General features: G+C 47.0%; 1 protein-coding gene across 4 annotated transcripts; it reads left to right on the forward strand.

Moving 5' to 3' along the window:
• Positions 1-776: 776 nt before the first annotated feature.
• On the forward strand, positions 777-17,555 carry LOC104664525 (interleukin 1 family member 10). Of its 4 annotated transcripts, XM_030921819.1 has the most exons (10): positions 777-818; positions 989-1,044; positions 2,430-2,515; positions 3,715-3,842; positions 4,044-4,316; positions 14,122-14,265; positions 14,382-14,441; positions 16,012-16,097; positions 16,414-16,541; positions 16,843-17,555. In XM_030921819.1, the coding sequence occupies exons 5-10, from the start codon at positions 4,216-4,218 to the stop codon at positions 17,053-17,055; spliced, it is 732 nt and encodes a 243-aa protein (XP_030777679.1). In that variant the 5' UTR covers positions 777-818; positions 989-1,044; positions 2,430-2,515; positions 3,715-3,842; positions 4,044-4,215; the 3' UTR covers positions 17,056-17,555. The 4 variants fall into 4 exon arrangements, with proteins under 4 accessions (XP_030777679.1, XP_030777680.1, XP_010364350.1 ...); XM_030921820.1 differs by lacking the exon at positions 14,122-14,265; XM_010366049.2 differs by lacking the exons at positions 777-818; positions 989-1,044; positions 2,430-2,515; positions 3,715-3,842; positions 4,044-4,316 and adding an exon at positions 12,717-12,754.
• Positions 17,556-20,124: the final 2,569 nt, after the last annotated feature.

Raw genomic sequence — 20,124 nt, forward strand, 5'->3', positions numbered from 1 at the left:
AAAGATATTTTGCTATTTTGCTACATGAATAAATGAGGTTGGAAAAAGTATAGGTTTTGTGAATCTGTTGTATGAAAGCTGTCTATAGTTACATGTGTATGTGTGGGGAGGAAAAAGTGTTGTCATTGGTTTTCTGATGATGCACTCACAAAAGACAAGTATTCACATTTTTCAATGTGGCTGATCTGGATTTTCAGGTTTTTCTACAATGAACATGTAGGTTGAACATTCCCTAAGCAGGAGAGTCCCACCTCCAGCATCTCCCGTAGGCCTGGCAATGGCAGGCAGGAAAGACAGAGGAAGGAAGGAGGGAGAAGGGAAGGAGTGAAGGAAGGAGTGAAAAAGGTAAGGAAGAAAGGGAATGAGGGAGGAAGGGAGGAAATGGGGAGGGAAAGAAGGAAAGGAAGGGAAGAGGGAGTGAGTGAGTGAATGAAAGATGGAGAGAAGGAAGAAAGGGAGAGAGGCAGGGAGGAAAGAAAGTCATGCTTTCCTTGAGCTGCCATGGACACTGACTCTTAGGGTCTGGAAGCTCCTGAGATGACAAAGCCGAATGCTCACAAAGAGCTGGAAAGCCTCAAGGAAGTTCTTCAAAATTGCTGGAAGGAACTGTCTCCAGAAGCTTCCCTCCCCATGACAGATAATGAGGAGCAAGTGTTTCTGGCGACTTATGGTGGTGTGAAATCACACAGGAAATCCTGCTCCTCCTCAGGTCCTGGCAGTTTCAGGGCCCCTCCCTAGGCCTTACTTAAAAGGCTGAGGCATCCTTGCAGGAGCAAGCAGACTCCACAGTTCCTGCCAGGAGAAAGGAATATTCTGAGGTATGTTCTGGGGTGCTGGTGGGGCCGGAGCTGTCTCCTTATCCCAGACCCAGAATCTGCTCTGTGGAAGCTGTTCACATGCTAGGGGGCTTGGTGCGGCTGCTTGCTCCCCAGACCCCAGCCAACTCAGCCTCTCTCTCCATGATTTTCTGTTGTTTATTCCAAAATAGGGGAGTCTACACCCTGTGGAGCTCAAGATGGTCCTGAGTGGGGCGCTGTGCTTCCGGTGAGTGTATGAGGCCCTGGTTTGGAGGTCCTCTGGGGGAAGTGAGTTCTGGATAGACCCGTTGTCCAGTTCCGAGCAGGAGGGAGGAAGGGAGGGGCTGCCATTGCAGCTGGGAAATTGTGACTAGCACCTCACTGCTCTTAGAGAAGTTTTCCCAGCCTTTTTCAAACAGGGCCAGGACTGGGGCAAGCCATCTCACAAGGGTTCCCTGATGCTAAGGGGGACAAGTGAACCACCCAGTCTAGAGCTGCAGCCAAGTCTATCCAAGGTGGGAAAGGGAGCCAGGATCCCAGCTCAGAGCTCTGCCATTGACCCCCAGCACAGCGAATTAATGTCAGCTCACCCACTCTTGTGCCCCTACTGCCCTGCTGCTCTTTGGGGATAATAATAAAACAAAACCATGACCATCAGTCAGTCTGTCCACCCACTGGCATGTACCAAGTCAGACACTCTGCCATGCTCTGGGCTTTACAACAAAGGATGAGAGTGGTCCTTTCTCTCAGTCTAATAAAGCACTTCCCACAATGTGTTCTATGGGACTCTATTAGAGGAGTCCCATAGAGGCATCCAGGTGATGCTTTACACAGTAGAGCTCTCTGATCAAGTAAATGCAGGGAATTCTCCTTTCTATATCCTCTCATAAGAGAACCACAGTACAGCTCAGCATATGAGTGACTCTGAGACTTTCTGAAGTAAGGCAACTTGTTGAATCATATTTAGCCATGCATCGACCCAATTTTTATACTGCATCCTTTTCCCCCATATAACTTTTGGAGAAACCCACTTTAGGATACATCTTTCTCCTTATAGGATGTCAGGAAGTCAACTGAGTTCATAGATGAGAAACAACTTTGAAAAGTAAAATAAAAGAAATTTAAATTTAAAGAAACTCCTCACTTAGTAAGGAATATATGGCCAAATAGAAATACATGTATCTTGAAGAACTGAAGAATCAGGCTTTAATCTGGAAGAAGCTTGGGTGTTATCCAACCCATCATCTTAGTGTAGCAATGGGGAGGCTCTGGCCCAGAGTGGGTGAGAGAGTTGTCTGCTGCGACTCAACAGCACTGGAGGCAGAGCTGGGGCAAGAACCTAGGGCTCTGACTCACTGTGCAGCTTTTCTTCCAATAGGAGATGGGTTGGGACAGAAAAGGTGGAATAGGGTGAAGAAGCAAACCACAGACTCCAGTGGGAGACTGTGGGGTCATCCTCCTGGTAGGGCATGAGCCCAGCAGGGCTGGGAGAGAAGGCTGTGCTGTTACTTCTGGCACGGTAGGAAGAAAGAGAGACAAAATGCCTGAGATCAGGGTGTTCTCTGGACCGAAGGCATGCTGGAGTGTACACCCTCCCCCTAATGTAGTCCTCACCCCTTCCTGATGTTTCAGAATGAAGGACTCGGCATTGAAGGTTCTTTATCTGCATAATAACCAGCTTCTAGCTGGAGGGCTGCATGCAGGGAAGGTCATTAAAGGTTGGTGATGAAACATGACCCACTTTCCTTGGTCTCTATACACTCTGAGGGAAGGGGGCCTGAAGAGGGCTTAGAATAGTCATAAAGATGAGCACAGGCCTACAGAGCCCAGGCATTCGGGCAGCACAAACCAGCCTCTAAGCAAAGGCAAATAAAATACCACACCTCTCAGCGAAGTGAAGACACAGGCTCTGGGGCCACCTGGAGCTTCTATGCAGAAGTGGGAATGTTTTCCAAGAGGCTTGTCTTGTCATTCCCTTACAGGTGGATTTAGGTCAAGCATTGCATTCCCTGGGAGCCAGTACCAAGCAGAGAACTAAAGTAAACTCTGTATACCTTTTATCCCACATGGGAGTCAGTTTCTGCCTCTCCACCCTGGGTGCCCTCTGCTCTCTGAAGATCCTCAGTCACTCAGAGTGGAGGGACCCAGAGAACAGGTGGCATTGTTGGACCTCCTGCTTGCTCACTCTGCCCCACGCACTGCAACAGGTCCCTCTCTAAAATAGTTAACACCTGCCCACCTGGCGCACATTTGCTGAGCACAGATGCCAGGTAGATATTCAGCTAGGCCATATATGTATGTGTGTGCTTACTGGTGTATGTACGTGTACATGCAGGCATATATGTGTAAGCATATGTGTGCATAAATGTATCTGTGCATAACCGTGTATGTGTGAATGCAGGTATGAATGTGTGAGCATGTGTGTGTATATGTATATGTGTGCATGCATGTATCTGTGTGTATTTGGGTGTGCATATACGTGTCTGATGTATGTGGGTGGTGAGGGGATGTACAGAGAGGAATGAGACCCTCTTTTGCTCTCAGCAGCCTCACAGGGTGTAGAAAGTTGTCCAAGCAACTCCAAATGGGGGCTTATCAAGACAGGCTTCAGAAAAAGGCCTGAGACCCAAGGGCCCTTTTTAAAGGAGGGAGTTGCATCTATTTTGGGGTATAGAGGCTTGAAGATTTGACCCTGAACTAGAGGGTGGGGTGGAGGTGGTACAATGTGCTTCCATGCCTTGATGTCCGCTCTGGGCCAGTGGACTGGAGAGGCCATGTCATGACAGCTGCCAAGAGGCCTCCCTTCTGCCCAGGCTGGGAGCAGGCCATCTCACAGCAGTCCTGTGCCCCAGAGCCCAGGCCAGTGGCAGAAGGAGGGAAAGGCATCCAGGGCCCTGATCTGGCCTCCTTCCCACAGGTGAAGAGATCAGCGTGGTCCCCAGTCGGTGGCTGGATGCCAGCCTGTCCCCCGTCATCCTGGGAGTCCAGGGTGGAAGCCAGTGCCTGTCATGTGGGGCGGGGCAGGAGCCGACTCTAACACTAGAGGTGAGACTTGGGGCATCCTCACTGGGGACTGAGCCACAGATGCTGAGCCCACTGAAGCTGGGCAGCCCACAGCCCTGGTGCTGTGGGACACCCTGGCGGGATTCTGTGGATGGCAGCTCTGCCTCCTCCCCAAAGACCCTGGCCAGCCCTCCCTCTGCCCCTGCTTCTGCCCTCACCTGCCCTGCCCTCCTCTGCTGGCAGCCAGTGAACATCATGGAACTCTATCTTGGTGCCAAGGAATCCAAGAGCTTCACCTTCTACCGGCGGGACATGGGGCTCACCTCCAGCTTCGAGTCAGCCGCCTACCCGGGCTGGTTCCTGTGCACGGTGCCTGAAGCGGATCAGCCTGTCAGACTCACCCAGCTTCCCGACAATGCCGGCTGGAATGCCCCTATCACAGACTTCTACTTCCAGCAGTGTGACTAGGGCAATATGCCCCCCAGAACTCCCTGGGCAGACCAGCTTGGGTGAGGGGTGAGTGGAGGAGACCCATGGCAGACGATCACTCTCTCTGCTCTCAGGACCCCCACCTCTGACTTACTGGGCACCTGGCCACCTTCTCTTCTGGTTCCCAGTTTGGGTAAATTCTGAGATTTGGAGCTCAGTCCCTGGTCCTCCCCTGCTGGATGGTGCTACTGCTGTGGAACCTTGTAAAAACCATGTGGGGTAAACTGTGAATAATATGAAAATATTTCTATGGGGGTTGGGTGGAGGAGTAGTGGGAATCATTCCTGCTTAATGGTAACTGACCAGTGTTACCCTGAGCCCCACAGGCCAACCCGTCCCCGGTTGAGCCTTACAGGGTCAGTAGCTCTCCATATGAAGTCCTGTCACTCACCATTGTGCAGGAGAGGGAGGTGGTCATAGAATTAGGGATCCATGGCCCTCGGCCCAGCCCCACGCCCTTCCCTTTAATCCTGACACTGTCATATGCTACCTTTTCTATCTCTACCCTCATCCTCTTGCTGTGGGCCTGAGGAGGTGGTAATGTCAGAGGAAATGGCTTGAGCTCAGAAGATAAAAAATAAGCAGATCATGCCGATCCTTTTTTAAAAACCCAAGATACAATCAAAATCCCAGATGCTGGTCTCTATTCCCATGAAAAAGTGACATACTGAGAAGAGCAACTTACAAAGTGGCATATATTGCAATTTATTTTAATTTTAAAAATACCTATTTGTATATTGCTTCATAGAAAAAAGGTCTGGAAGAGTTTACTTCAATTGTAGCAATGTCAGGGTGGTGGCAGTATAGGTGATTTTTCTTTTAATTATTTTAATTTATCTGTATTTCCTAATTTTTCTACGATGAAGATCAATTGCTTGTATAATAACAAGAAAAGAAATTAATCTTGAGGCAACCAGAGTAGACATCATCTCTGATTGCCCTCAGCCTCCACTTCCCCAGAGTTAAAATTCAAACTGAATTGAGCTCTGCTACTCTGGTTTGTTGTAGTAGTGATCAGGAAACAGATCTCAGCAAAGCCACTGAGGAGGAGGCTGTGATGAGTTTGTGTGGCTGGAATCTCCTGGGTAAGGAACTTAAAGAACAAAAATCATCTGGTAATTCTTTCCTAGAAGGATCACAGACCCTGGGATTGCAAGGCTTGGGATCCAGTCTCTAAGAAGACTGCTGTACTGATTGAAGAGTGTCCCCTGCAAATTCACATCCTTCTTGGAATCTCAGTCTGTGAGCTTATTTGGAGATAGAGTCTCTGCAGATGCAGTTAGTTAAGATGAGGTCATGCTGGATGAAGGTAAACCTAAATTCAATATGACTGGTATCCTTGTATGAAAAGGAGAGGACACAGAGACACAGAGGAGATGCAGGGAAGAAAACGATGTAAAGGCGAAGGCAGAGGTTGGAGTTATGCGGCCACAAGCCAAGAAACACCAAGGATTGTGACAACCATCAGAAGCTTGAAAGACGCAAAGAAGAATTCTTCCTTAGAGCTTTTAGAGGGATCACGGCTCTGCTGAAACCTTAATCTCAGACTTCTAGCCTCCTGAATGAAGAAAGAATAAATTTCGACTGTTTTAAGCCACCAAGGATAATTGGTTATGGCAGCTCTCGAAAACGAATACAGCTGCTAAAATGATCCCTGTCTCCTCGTGTTCACATTCTGTGTGTATCCCCTCCCACAATGTACCACAGTTGTCTTTGTGACTAATAGAATATGGCAGAAGTGCTGGCCTGCCACTTCCAAGATTAGGTTATAAAAGACATTGCAGCTTCTACTTGAGCTCTCTCTCTCTGCCACCCACTGCCCCCCAGTCTATCTTGGCTCACTCCCTCTGGGGGAAGCTAGCTGCCATGCTATGAGCAGGCCTGTAAAGAGACTTATGTGGTAAAAAATGACATCTCCTGCCCACAACCACATGAGTGAACCTAGAAGCAGAGACTCTGTGAGATAATCAAAGTTTGTTGTTTTAAGTTGCTCAGTTTTGGTCTAATGTGTTATGCAGCAATAGATAACTAATATGCAGAGAAAGAGAAACAAATGCATTCATTTTATTATTGCAATTTTTTCCAATACTTTTTATTTTCTTTCTCACAATGAACAACTATCCTTCATTCACCCAAATATTCTAATTAAAAGCTAATAATACAACACTTGTTGAATCACCTGGTTCTGCAAGGTTGAGATCCTCTAGTCTTATGTGCCAGGAATCGACTCCAGTGTCCCCACCCAAACCCTGGGGAATGGGAGCAGAAGCCAGAGGAGGAGCCCATATCTGAGCCCCAGGTATTCCACCTGCACCTCACCTGTCGGACCAGCTTGGTAGGTTGAGAGTCCACTGAGGCACTAGCAAGGAGGTGGCCGGGACAGATGGGGCTGCCTCTATGGGCCTCGCCAGCTCCAGCCCAGATTCAACTGAAGTCCTCAGGCAACAGGCAGCACAGCTCCTACCCCAGGCCTCTCAGGGCTGCCAAGAACATGAGCTCCGGATGCCAGGCTGTGTTTCAGACCCTGTTCACACTCTGTTTGTCCATGGGCCCAGAACTTGTGTTGTTCTGCTTTTGGGTCCTCCATCCATCCTCTCTGCCTAGATAAATCTCTCATCTTTCAATACCCTGCTAAGATGTCACCTCCTCCAAGAAGCTTTTACTGAGTTGAGACCCCCCCAGCTCTCTGATCTGGCAATGTTTTGTGCTCACCTCCCTGCACTGTAGTACCTTAACTTGGAGTCTGTGGCCCCTGGGATGACCTTAAGGTTAGGGACATGTAAGTTCGTCTCTCAGCACCTTGCATAATGCTTGGCACATAATGGAAACACAATGAGTATATAATGAGGAAACTATTTCTCCACCCTGGAATATTCTCTCCCTCTCCTCCACCCATCTAAACAGGCCCACCCTTAAGGGAGCAGCTTAAATTCCACCTCATTCTTGAAGGTTTCGCCAGCCTGAATTTGTTGGTTCCTCATTTGTAGAATGACAGAACTCAGAAGAGCTTTAGCCAGGATGAGCCGACACAAGTCAGTAGTAAAAGGAGGAATATAAAATGCCTCCTTCAGGAATGTACAGGCTGGACATGATGACCATACAAATGAAAAAGAGTTAGTGGCTTTGGATTTCTGCAATGTTGTTATAAATCACTGGTCTGAACCTGTATTTACAGAGATGCAATACTCACATCATGCGGGGTTTGTACAGTTGCAGACACTGAGGAGCAGAGAATGTTCCAAGGTCAGGCTGTAGGGAAGAGGCTACAATGTGGGAGGTATTATCCTGAAAAAAGCAATGCACAGGGAGCCCTCTTCCAGCACTTAAAGGCTTGCCAAGTAGAAGAATATGCTTGTTCTGTGTAATTTAAGAACACACAAGCAGAACCAATGGGTGCAAATTATGTGGAGGCTGTTTTTCCTATATGACCCCCATATTTTAACCACAAAGACCACAAACATTGGTAGTGCTTCTTCAAGAGGTTGTGTGGTCCCTGACCCTGGAGGTGTTGAGGCAGAACCTAATTAACAAATTTCTCAGGGATGCCATAGCACAGATTTCTCCAATTGGAGGGAGACTATGATTCCATGTCTATGAGATGGAGTTTCACTCTGTTGCCAAGGCTGGAGTACAGTGGTGAGATCTTGGCCCACTGCAACCTCTGCCTCCCAGGTTCAAGTGATTCTCCTGCCTCAGCCTCCTGAGTAGCTGGGCCTATGGGTGCATGCCACCATGTCTGGCTAATTTTTGTATTTTTAGTAGACACGAGGTTTCACTGTGTTGGCCAGGCTGGTCTTGAACTCCTGACCTCAAGTGATCTGCCTGCTTTGGCCTCCCAAATTGTTGGGATACACGCATGAGCCACTACGCCCAGCCTAAAGTCCTTTCAATTTTAAGATTTTTTTTTGCCCAAGGAGCTTCTCTGACACTATTGTTTTCAACATGCCCTTAGCCCACAGCTTAGAGAGTCTGGTCTTCTTAATTATCCTTTCAAGTGTTTATGACTTAGTTCCTCAGCTAGACTGTAAAACTACTTAACAACAGGGACTGTGTATTGAATGTCTTTGTCACACAGCAGTGTAAATGCTGGGTAAACACTCATTGGTTGCCTGACATAGTAACTCATGCTTTAATTCTTCCCATAGAAGGGTGAGAGATTGGGAGAGTGGAAGAATGATTACTGGCCTCAGAAAGCAGAAATCTGGTCCCATTTCTGCCCATCTTTTCTCATTTCTCATCCTGCAGGTATCTGAGTCTTAGACCCACCTATCCCACTTCCTCAAGAAGTCCTTGGTGGAACTTTGCAAATTACCAAAGAGGAAGAATTACAATAAGGTTGTTAGTTTCCAGAGAACATTACACCTAAGCTTCTCCACCTTTGTGATGGATGGATAGATGGATGGATGGATGGATGGATGGATGGATGGATGGACAGAAGGACAGAAGGGTGGATGGATGGATGAATGGATGGGCAAATGGGTGGATGGATGGATGGATGAATGATGGATGGATGGAAGAATGGACAGATGGGCAGATAGATGAACAGATGGGTGGCTGGGTGGGTAGATGGATGGATGAATTGAGTCAAGTAATGTCAATTAGAGACCTGAGTGTTCTTTCCTGTGTGCTCTGCTCACACTGTCATATTTCCTATGGCACATGATGGCTGCTCAGTCTCAGGGTGAATCTGAGGTCAGTATCTTTGCAGTTGGGTTTCCTTAGATGTTCTGTCCCATCAAGATGGTACCAACTAATTAAACTCACTGAAAAGCAGAGATTCCCTTCTCATCTTTCCAAACAGAGCCACACTCACAGTGCTATCAGCCCCTTCTCTTACTCTGGCTGTCTGGCCACAGCCTGGATTCAGGCATCAGAGTTCATTCTGTCCTTGGGTTTGCCAGACATACTCTCTTGCTTTCACCAGCTCTTCAAGCCTGGGATGGAGCCTCATGGGGCACCAAAGATGTCTGACCCCCAGCACTGTTTATCTGGCTGCAAACCCACTAATAACATAGTCAATGACAGTAGGTACAGAGCAGGGGCCCCATACCTTGTTTCTGCCAAGGCTTTATGGATGACTCTCTCCCCCTTCAACAAATGCTCATTAATATTCCCACCGTCTTATTATTCATACTGTATCAAAGACGTTGTGAAATCCCCAGGCTCTTCTTCCTTCATGTCCTGCAGCCAATTATAGAGATTGGTGCAGGCCTGACCCACCCTTACCAGAGAATATAAACACAGTGCAATGCACTGGAGAAATCAGTTGGAGTCTCCAGGGATAAGGGTTCCAGGCACCCAGGATCTGCAGGTCAGTGATGGACAGGCAGTATTCTCTCTCTCTTTTCTTTCTTTTCTGCTCTCTCCTGTCAATATCTCTGATAGGCCCTCTATCCCTTCACTCCTCCTGGCAAGCTGTCTAGGTAACAAGATATTCCCCTCATAGAACATGGTGGGACATCAAAAACATTTAGAAGCACATAAAGGGATTTGAGGAGAAGGAATAGGTTAAGCTAAATCAAGATTTTTTAACTACTTAGAACTATTGACTTTCGAAAGTAATCTCAAAAGAAATCATCTGGGCCAGTGGTATTCAAACTGTGTTTGGTGGAAGCTTAAAAGTTGTTTTTTTTTTAAATTTTTTTTTTAATTTTTATTTATTTATTTATTTTTTGCTCCTTTGGAGCTCCTCAGTGTCTTCTTTGTAGGCAAGAGAAATACTAGCAGGTCTCCACTGCTTCCTGTGTCAGCAAAGCAGGTGCCCTTTATCCTTCATACAATCATTAGAATTCTGCATAAAATTGTATTGTGAAACTTAAAACAGTTTTGAAAGATAGCTTACTCAATCTTTCCATCCAATGATAATAAGTTGAAGGCCCAGGGATAAAAGGTGGCAAGATAAATTGGTAGCAGAGCTAGGTCTAGGACTCAGCCTTTCCAGTCAAAGTCTGCTGTGTGTGTGTTTCTATGTCCTGGCCATAAGGACCAGGGTATTTCAATTAGGGTGGCTGGAGAGAGCTTCAAGTGAGCTGTAAGCCATGCTTCATGACTTCAAGATCTTATTAACTTTTATAAGGGAAACAAATGTCTTTATGTACAACAATAAATAATACAGTAAAATTTAATAGGAGCTCAGAGTAGAGTTACAATAGTAAAGGAAAGATTCATTAAACTCTGACTCATGGAATTATAAATAGTTTGGCCTAGAAAGAACCTTCAAAACCACCTAATCTAATCCCATGAATTTGGCCTAGAAAGAACCTTCATAACCACATAATCTAATCCCATTAATTTATAGATGCTGAAACTGAGGGTTGGAGGTTAAAAGACATAACCCCGTATGTCTAAGCTGTAACTCTGCACTGGTAATTAATTTGATAGAACTAGATACTGAGCCCATCTATATTGATACCATCTCCAGTGATCTTAATATCAAAAGATCTGAATGGATGACAATTAGAGGGGGTGACTTTTGAGGCAGGGAGAACAATGGGACACCTGTGAGTATCTCCACTGAGAAGATAAGAAAGGAATTATGTTGCCAGGAGGCGTGGTTTGGTGTCCATGGAGAAGTGAGATGCTATCACACAAGAAAATCAGAGTCAAATGGTAGTAAAATAATCAATCACTGTAGATTCTAGAGCTGGGCAGGGATGTGGTGAAAAAAGCCTTTAGAACGTGGGTCCAGATTCCTCACATGGGTTGGAATGAATGAAAGGTAGAAAAACCAGGAATACAAGTACAGTAGTAATGGCGATTAAGAACACAAAGTTGTATTTTAAAGAAAGAACCTATAGGGACTTGATAAGTTAGACATTGAGTCAGGAGAAGTGGGAGATATTGTCAATGAGTCTCAGGTTTTGAATATCACTGGTGAGAGGAATATTATGACAATGAGACAAATGAAATTGGGAGGAATGTGTGGGCTGGGAGAAGATAATTAACTTAATCTTAAATATATGTGTTTGGATGTCAGCAGGATGTCCAAAGTGAGCTGTCCTGTAGGCTGCAGGAGGTAAAGTGGGATGTGCAGTCTACATTTGGGAGGCATTAGCCCAAGATAATCATTGCAGCTGTAGAAGTCAATGAATTGCAGCTTCATATAATATGAAATAGAAGTGCTTAGGACCTTGTTAGCCTTAGGGGTGGTCCCAGAAGGAGGTGAAATCTACAATGGGAGAAAGAGGTGTGAAGGGAGTCATTCAATGTCAAGGGTTCCAAGGAGGCAATGACCAAATATCAAAGGAATCAAAAGAATCTTTGGATCTAGCTCCACAGAGGTTACTATTGGTCTTGGAGAGAACATCCTACATAGATACTGTGCAAGAGAATGAGGGGAGGATAGGACAGTGTGCTGTGCAAAAGAACATGGGGAAAGCCCAAGTTTAGTTGGTAGGGGTGCTTGAGCCAGGACAGGTGAATTGAGGAGGTCTGACAGCCAGATGCCATGTCCAGGGAGAAATGAGAGGAAGAAAACAGGGATACAGACTGAAGTTCAGTGAAAAGTCATCTGAGGACAATAGGGAGGGGAAGCTTTGGGGATGAGGCCTGTGGCACATTGGGAAGGACTTGGCACACAGCAGAGGCTCAGCACCAAGACCCAAGCTCTCTAATGGACCAGACACTAGCTTCCTACTCCTACTCACTTCATCACAATCTATCAGAACCCAGGCAGAGGGAGCTGAATAGGGGAGCCTTTGGGAGAGACACTGTACATTTTGACTGTGCCAGAATGGGAGGTTTCTAGGGCCCATGGGATCCAGCTGGACTGGACCAGCACTGAATTTCTTCCAACTCTTTGAGCTGACACTGACCCAGAGTGGGAGTCATCAGCTTGCTGTCCAGCTTCACCCAGGGCCCTCCACTTAGTCTGCCCCACCTAGATCTGGGCACAGCTACCACACTGCCCACTGTCCTACTGCCACAACCAAAGAAGCCCCAGTGGTTTGGCCAAGGGAAGCCCATCACCAAGTGGGCTTACGTTGAGACCATGATGCTGTTGAGTTATCTGTATCAGGGGACTGTCTGGTCCTTTAGGACTCAAAGTGCTGGCCAGGAGGAACCAGCAGCATTTGACATCACCTGGTTGCATATTTGAAATGTACAGTCTCAGGTCCCAAACCAGGTCTGAAAAATCAGAATCTGTATTTTAACAAGAAAGGGCTGCAGGTGGTTTATATATGTATTAATGAGTGTGAAGAATGAAAGTACACCAGTTCCCAAGCAGCCTGGCTGATTGCTGGAATCACTCCAAGTCCTACTGAATTAGAACCTTCAGCCCAGGAAATAGTAATTATACAGAGTCCCCCAGGTGATGCAGATGGGCAGGTACATTTAGGAGCAAATGACTTTAACTGCACACTTCATTAAAAAAATGTTGAAACTTACTTGATGCTACAAAGGAAATTTATGTCCATTACAGGAAAATTGTTGATATGTTTAAAAAATTACTCATGAAGCCATAGGTAAGTGGTGCAACAACACGAGTAACGTTTCTATGTATGTGTCTCTCTCTATGTGTGGATTTAAATAGAATTATAATGTATACTTGATTTATAATCTGCATTTTTCACCTAATATATTTTGAAAAATTTTATGTGATAAAACAGGCTTCTACAATATCTTTAACAAACACATACATCCTTATTTATTGAAGTTTACCATAATTTCTTAGCCAATTATCTATTACTGAAAATTTAGATTTTTTCAACTTCTCACTACTGTAAAAAATTATGCAGTGAACATTTTTGTAAGTAAACATTTGGGCAATCCATTATTTTCCCTAAGAATAAGGGAAACACATGCAATCACAAAGTATACAGAATGCTTTAAGACTTTGATTCACAGTGCCAACATCCCTCAGAATTTGCAATTTTCAGTCCCTTTTATCCTTCACTCTAAGTCTCAAAGTCATACCCCAAGGCCTGGGGACAGAAAATGACTTGTCCAAAGTGACAGTGGCAGACCCAGTACTAAAAGCCACCTTGGCTATAGTCCTGTTTCTGGAACTCGAGTGCTGAGGTGGTTGGAAGCCGTGCCCTCAGCACCCACCTGTTCCTCCTCACCTGCCTCCGCAAGGTCCCCCAGCATCACTCTATTCCTCGCTGATCCCTATTACTTTCTTCCACCTGCCTTCTTCCTTTCACTTCTCTCATTTTCTTCTTTCTTATATTTTTTCTTCTCTATTCCCTTCTTATTTGGTGAGAATCAGATCTACTCGTTAAACCTCAGCCCTAGTCATACTTGCATTACTTTCCTGAGCTAATTTCCAGCTTCTGATTAGCTCTGGGTTTAATTCCATGCTAAATTCTGTACTGGCCTTTCCAATGGGTGATCACTTTAGGGAAGAGCTCTAGGACAGGATAACCCATCGGGAAGGAGCAGAGTCATGTGAAGCTGTGTGGCCTGGCATTTATACAGGGCCACCATCTTCACTTTAGATTGTTCGCCCTCAAAAACACAAGTGCCATTTTCCATCTGGAACAGAATGGGGGGGTTTGGACGGGCTGTTTTCAGCAGTCTTGGCCAAGCATTTCTAGTCGCTAGGAATGATGCTTTCCAACTCTCTGCGGGGACTCCACCAGCCTCACTGCCGCTGGAGACTCCTTCTAGTTGTGCTCTCTTCTTTCACTCTGGGCTGTAGTTATCTAACCCTTGACTAGTTATAGGGGCGGGGGTGTGTTGCCCTGTTGGCCCAAAGGGCAGTGGGACTGGGTTTGAGCTGGGCTTATCCTCCAACTGTGAGGGAGGCTACAGCACACTCCACCCCACTCTCAGGGCTGGGAAGTGTTGTGGCTCAGCTATTTGGGGAATCTGTTTTCCGGTTTCTCAGAACCAGCGCAAGCACACACGTTCCAGGCTCACACCCCTGGTGGCTGGACTTGCTCCCGGATAGCCTCAGTCAGGAAGAAGCAGAGCTGCCTGGAGCCTGCTGGGTTGGTGGAAGCCTTGGTGGATTCTGGCAGGCCAATTATAGGTGAATGACCTGGGGTACCTGTGCAGCCTGTGGCTGAGTGGTTCTGAGCCCCAGCACGTCTGCCCCTGGCTTCACCCAGCCTCCTTTTGTAACCGCCCTTCTCTCCTTCCCATCAGCGAGGACCGGACACCACTGACTGCAGGAATGTGTTCTCTCCCCATGGCAAGATACTACATGTAAGTTGTCCTGGCATGTCCCTGCTTTCCCAACCAGGAGGTCTGGGGATCACTTGGGAAGAGGAAAGGAATGCTGAGTTAGAGGATGAGGCTCCTTCTCACCTTAGAAATTGCAAGTGCCCCATAATTAAGCTTCATCATCACCACAGTAGCAACAGCTCTTTCCTGAATGTCGGCAAGATGCCAGCCAATCTACTGCCTCATCTCTGTCCCAAAAAGTCTATAAGGGAGTGTTATTAACCCCATTTTACAGATCTGGAAGCTGAGGCTTAAAGAGGGTAAATAACTTCCCCCATGTCACACAGCTACCAAAAAGCAGAGCCAGGAATCAGACTTCATGTCCTCTGCGCCGCTCCATCCGCCTTTCTGAACTCTCAGAAACAGTTCTGAATCTCAATGACAGCATCTTGATGGTGGTCCCTGTGGCCTTTACTCTCAGTTTGGGCTTCTAACACTTACTTACATTTCATCTCATTTGAGATTTGCATCCTTCCTTATATTTTACTACTTTGTTGTCTGTGATTTTGTCATAAGCTCCTTTGAGGAAGGAGGTGAGGCATAAGAAAAACAAAGTAGGACTCTGGGATGCATTTTCTCTGCTCCTCCCATGGACCCTGTAATGTCCAGGGTTGTGTCCTGGACAAGGTGGGTGGGGAGCAGTCCTGGTCTCAAGGAGATGACAGCCTGGCTGCGAAGCAAGACACATACATAGGAAGCACACAAATGACAAAACAGATGTCAGCACTTCAGGACAACTAACCTGGGTTCTGGTCTCCAAACAGAATGCTGCTGGCATGTGAGTTGTCACATCTGGGTTGTCAAGGTGGGAGGGGAAATGCCAGTTAGCAAGCCCAGGATCTTTTTGGAAGTTTATTTTTATTGTGCAAGTGAACCTGCTTTAAACACGTACAGTCATTAGCTAAGAGTATTATCATGAGCTGCTATTGAGATAGAAAAATCTCCTGAAGGTGGTGGAATTGGTCCAGAGGTTCCGCCCTAAAAGGTTAATGAGAGCTCTCCAGCCCTGACAGCGGCTGACAGGCATCTTTGAAATCAGCCAGGTGACTGAGTTAATAACCTGCATGACTTTAAAGTCTTTAAAATATCTGAAAAGCAACTCACACTTCAGTATACACTCAATTAATCCCTGTACTAAAGAGAATAAACATTTATAAACAATTAGGGAAGGCCCAAAAAATTTAAGAGAAGGTTCACCATATCCTAAAGTCATCTGAGCCTCACTAAGAAGTTTCTCAGGAAGCCAGAAACATTTTCTCTACCCCTCTGTCAGAGGGCATTGGCTCTCCATTCTCCTCTGAAGGCCTCCCCAAGCCATGACAAGGCAGGAAGCACAGCCTCTGAAAAGCACGAACACAGGAGACCTTCCTTGCTTTAAAGCTGGCCTGGCCTTTACCTGCTCTTGGGAGTGATCGTTCCCCTCTTACCACCTGTGAAGGAGAGAAAATCCTCCAAATGCTCAAGTTGGTGATTCAGAGCATGGAGGTGGCAGGGCTTGGGGGCCAGTGGTGCATAAAGGGAGTGGGCCATCAGCACTGTCATACTGTTTCAGAATTAAATATGCAGACCAGAAGGCTCTATACACGAGAGATGGCCAACTCCTAGTGGGAGATCCTGTTGCAGACAGCTGCTGTGCAGGTGAGTGAGCTTCTGGGGCCTCCACCCCATGCTCCATCTGTCATAGGCCCTCCCTTCTCTTCTTCCCTTTCCTCTCCAGCAGAGGGTCAGCAGCTAGCTACCCCCAGTGACAGTGAGAAGGGCCAGAGAGCAGCTGTGGCCTCTCATAGTTAGGGGGCATGACTCCTGCAGACGTCCTGGCTCACCCTCCAGTCTGCATGCAGGGCCAGGCCAGGTGTGCCCATGCTCAGTTCCTTCCTGCCTGAGCCTTTACCTGCAAAGAGCCTGCAACTTGGGGCTCCCTTGTCCCTTGACTCTTCTCTCTCTTCCCTCCTAGAGAAGATCTGCATACTCCCTAACAGAGGCCTGGACCGCACCAAGGTCCCCATCTTCCTGGGGATCCAGGGAGGGAGCCGCTGCCTGGCATGTGTGGAGACAGGAGAGGGGCCTTCCCTACAGCTGGAGGTGAGAAGCCTCTCCCCATTCTAGGGGACACTGCAGACCTGGCCTGGCCGCAGGGATGCTCTGGCATCTTTGTGCCTCTCTGTGGATTCCCAGCCAGGTCCACATGTCCTCCTCCCTCAGGTTTCCACCATCTCTCTCTGCACCTAGCACCAAGAGTCTTGACCTCTAGAATCTGCAGAAGGCAGTCCCTTGGGTAAAACCCAGCCCTGTCAGGTCCTTCTTTGGCCAAGCCCCAGAAGCCTCCAGGGTTAACACCTCCATCAGCACCCTCATTCTGCAGCCATCCACCTTGCCCCCACAGGATGTGAACATTGAGGAACTGTACAAAGGTGGTGAAGAGGCCACACGCTTCACCTTCTTCCAGAGCAGCTCAGGCTCCGCCTTCAGGCTCGAGGCTGCTGCCTGTCCTGGCTGGTTCCTGTGTGGCCCGGCAGAGCCCCAGCAGCCAGTACAGCTCACGAAGGAGAGTGAGCCCTCGGCCCGTACTGAGTTCTACTTTGAACAGAGCCGGTAGGGAGACAGGAGGCTGTGTTTCAGCCTGGTGCCCACAAATCAAGCTCATTCTGCTCAGGGTCTATGGAAGGCAGAATAATGTCCCCCCAAATATGTCCACATCCTAATCCCAAGATCTGTGCATATGTTACCATACATGGCCAAAGGGGTTTTGCAAATGTGATTATGTTAAGGATCTTGAGATGAGGAGACAATCCTGGGTTATCCTGGTGGTCTCAGTATAATCGCAAGGGTCCTTGTGAGATGGAGTCAGGAAGGGAGAGTCAGAGAGAGACTGGAAGATACCATGCTTCTAATTTTGAAGATGGAGTCAGGGGCTTTGAGCCAACAAATGCAGGGGTTTTTAGAATGTGGACAAGCCAAGGGAAAGGGTTCTCCTCTAGAGGCTCCAGAAGTAACACAGCTCTGCTGACACCCGGATTTCACCTCAGCAACACCCATTTCAGACTTCTGACCTCCACAACTCTAAAATAATAAACTTGTGTTATTGTAAACCACTAAGTTTGTGGTAATTTGTTATAGCAGCCATAGAAAACTACTACAGAGCCTCATTCGACCCTGTGTCCAGTGTTTGATGCAAGAGACTTGGTGAGTTCTGAGAAGGCTACCTGCAGCTTCTTCTCCAGTCTGTCTGCTATGGAGCCTCTAGAAACAACCAAGAAGCCCCAGGCAGAACTCAGTGTCCTCTGCGCAGGGACAAAGCCTTGGGCTGCTTACAATTTAAATTCTAGCTCAAGTCTTGTGATTTTCTACTAGATACTTCACAGTGAATCTATAATTCCGTTGTTGACTGTTGGTACTGTCCGCTATCTGCCAGTTGCTTTGAGTGTGCAAAGCAAGGAGTAGCAAGGACCAGGCAATGTGTGTGTCCTGGATGTGTTGAGCTGAAGGTTACAGTGGAGTCCCTACATTGAGGTGACTTGATATAGTTGGGAGTACAGGGCTGGAATTTAGCTGAGAGTTTGCAATTGGAATTCATATCATCCTCAGAGCTTAAACACTTCTCTATTTCATGGAGAATATTTGGTTGGGCTCAAGCTAGAGCAGAAAGTCCGTGGTATCAGGACTCAGAGAAGGCATGGGCTGCTGGCGCTCTCCCTCTGGTGTATTCATTCACCTAGCATGTTCTGAGTTCCGATCATAGGACAGCAATTTTAAGAACCATCTGTCGTCATCCTCAGAATGACTCTTCAAGGCAAGCATTTTCACCTGCAGTTGACAGATGAGGAAACTGGACTACGAGAAGTGAAATAACTTGCTGAAGGTCATATGGACAATCCGTGTTGGAACTCAAGATAAAACTTGGTACAGCTGACCTCAATGCCATTTTGCAAATTTTTATTCCACTTAAGGAGCTCAGGATAGAATAGTGAATAGAACCAAACTTCCTTGTAACTGATAATTGAATGGGAGAAACACTAAACAAGCAAATAAACAAACAAAAAAACAGAAAGGGCACTTTTCACGATCAGAAGGTGAGGGCAGCAGGTATTCAATGGAAATATTAGATGGGGGGTCAGGAAAGGTTTGTTTGTTTGTTTGTTTACTTTTTTGAAGAGGTAACCTTTGCACTGAGGCTACAGACAGGAAGGAACTGTGACTAGAAATAATCAAGGCAAAGGAGTAGCAAATATGTTGGTCCTGAGACAGAAAGGAGCTAGTGTGTTCAAGTAACAGTAGAAGGCTGGGATGGGAGCTGGAGCCTGGAGAGCAAGGGAGGAGTTTAGGGGGTGAGCAAGACCAGCAGGGTTGGGTCATGTGTGACCTTGAAGGCAAAGTAGAGGCGTCCAAGCATTAAGTGCGAAGGGAGCTACGTGACAGGCTCTGATATGTTTTGGTTCTTTCTCTTAGCTGCCTCTCCATAGCCTGTGTGTGCTCCAGGAACTTCATCAGCTGGCTAGCCCACTGTAACTCTGTGTTTACATGGTGGGACTCTGTGTTTTTTCAGGACATGTTCTGTTCAATTTTGTGGCAGCCATGGCCAGAACAGCTGTTGGTAAACGCAGAAGAGGCTGAGTAAATGCAAGAATCTTAAACAAGTTAATGGATAATCATTCTTCTTCCCCTTCCCTTTCCTCCCCTTCCTCCTCTTCCTCCTCCTCTTCTCCTCCTCCTCCTCCTCCTCCATCCTCCTCCTCCTCCTCCTCCTCCTCCTCCTCCTCCTCCTTCTTCTTCTTCTTCTTCTGCTTCTTCGGTCTTCGCTGCTTCTGCTTCTTCTTCTCTTCTTCGGCTTCTCGTCTTCTTCTCTTCTTCTTTTTTCCTCCCTTCCTTCTTGCTTATGTTCCTTCCGGTCCGCCTCTTTCTCTTCTTCTTCTCTCCTCCTCCTTCTTCTTCTTACCTCTTCTCCTCCTCCTGCGGAGGGATCTGTCTTGTTCCGCGCTCTTTCTTCTTTTTCTCCTCCTTCCTCCCCTCCTTTCCTCCCCCCTCCTCCTCCCTCGTTCTATTGCTCTCTTCTTCTTCTTCTCTTCTTCTCCCGGGTGAGCTTTTTTTTTTTGTCGCGTATTAGGGGAATTCTTTTTTACTTTTCGATTGTCGGCTCTTCGTCTTTGATTCTTCTCTTCGCTCTTCGAATCCTTATCTATTCGTGAACTCCTCAGACCCTCATCCTTGCTTCCGCCCTCCTACTCCCCTCCTCCTCCCTCTTCTTTCCTCCTCCTCCTCCCTCCTCCTTCTCCTTCTCCTTTTTCTTCTTCTCCTCCTTCTCAGGACAGTGTCTTGCTCTATCACCCAGGCTAAAGTACAATGGTGCAATCATGGCTCACTGCAGCCTTGACGTCCTGGGCTCAAGCCATTCTCTGCCTCAGCCTCTTGAGTAGCTGGGATCACAGGCATGCACCACGATGCCCAGCTAAGTTTTTAAAAATTTTTTGTAGAGACAGGCTCTCATCATGTTGCCCAGGCTGGTCTTGAACTCCTGGGCTCAGGTGATCTTCCCACCTCAGCCTCCCAAAGTGTTGGGATTACAGGTGTGAGCCGCCACATCTGGCCAATCACTTGGTTCTTCTTGGGCATGCATGATACCGTGTGAGAAGAGCTATGGTGCCAGGTAGAGAGACATTATTGTAGCCTA

The sequence above is a fragment of the Rhinopithecus roxellana genome, chromosome 17, assembly GCF_007565055.1.
Source record: "Rhinopithecus roxellana isolate Shanxi Qingling chromosome 17, ASM756505v1, whole genome shotgun sequence".
In the NCBI taxonomy this organism is placed as follows: domain Eukaryota; kingdom Metazoa; phylum Chordata; class Mammalia; order Primates; family Cercopithecidae; genus Rhinopithecus; species Rhinopithecus roxellana.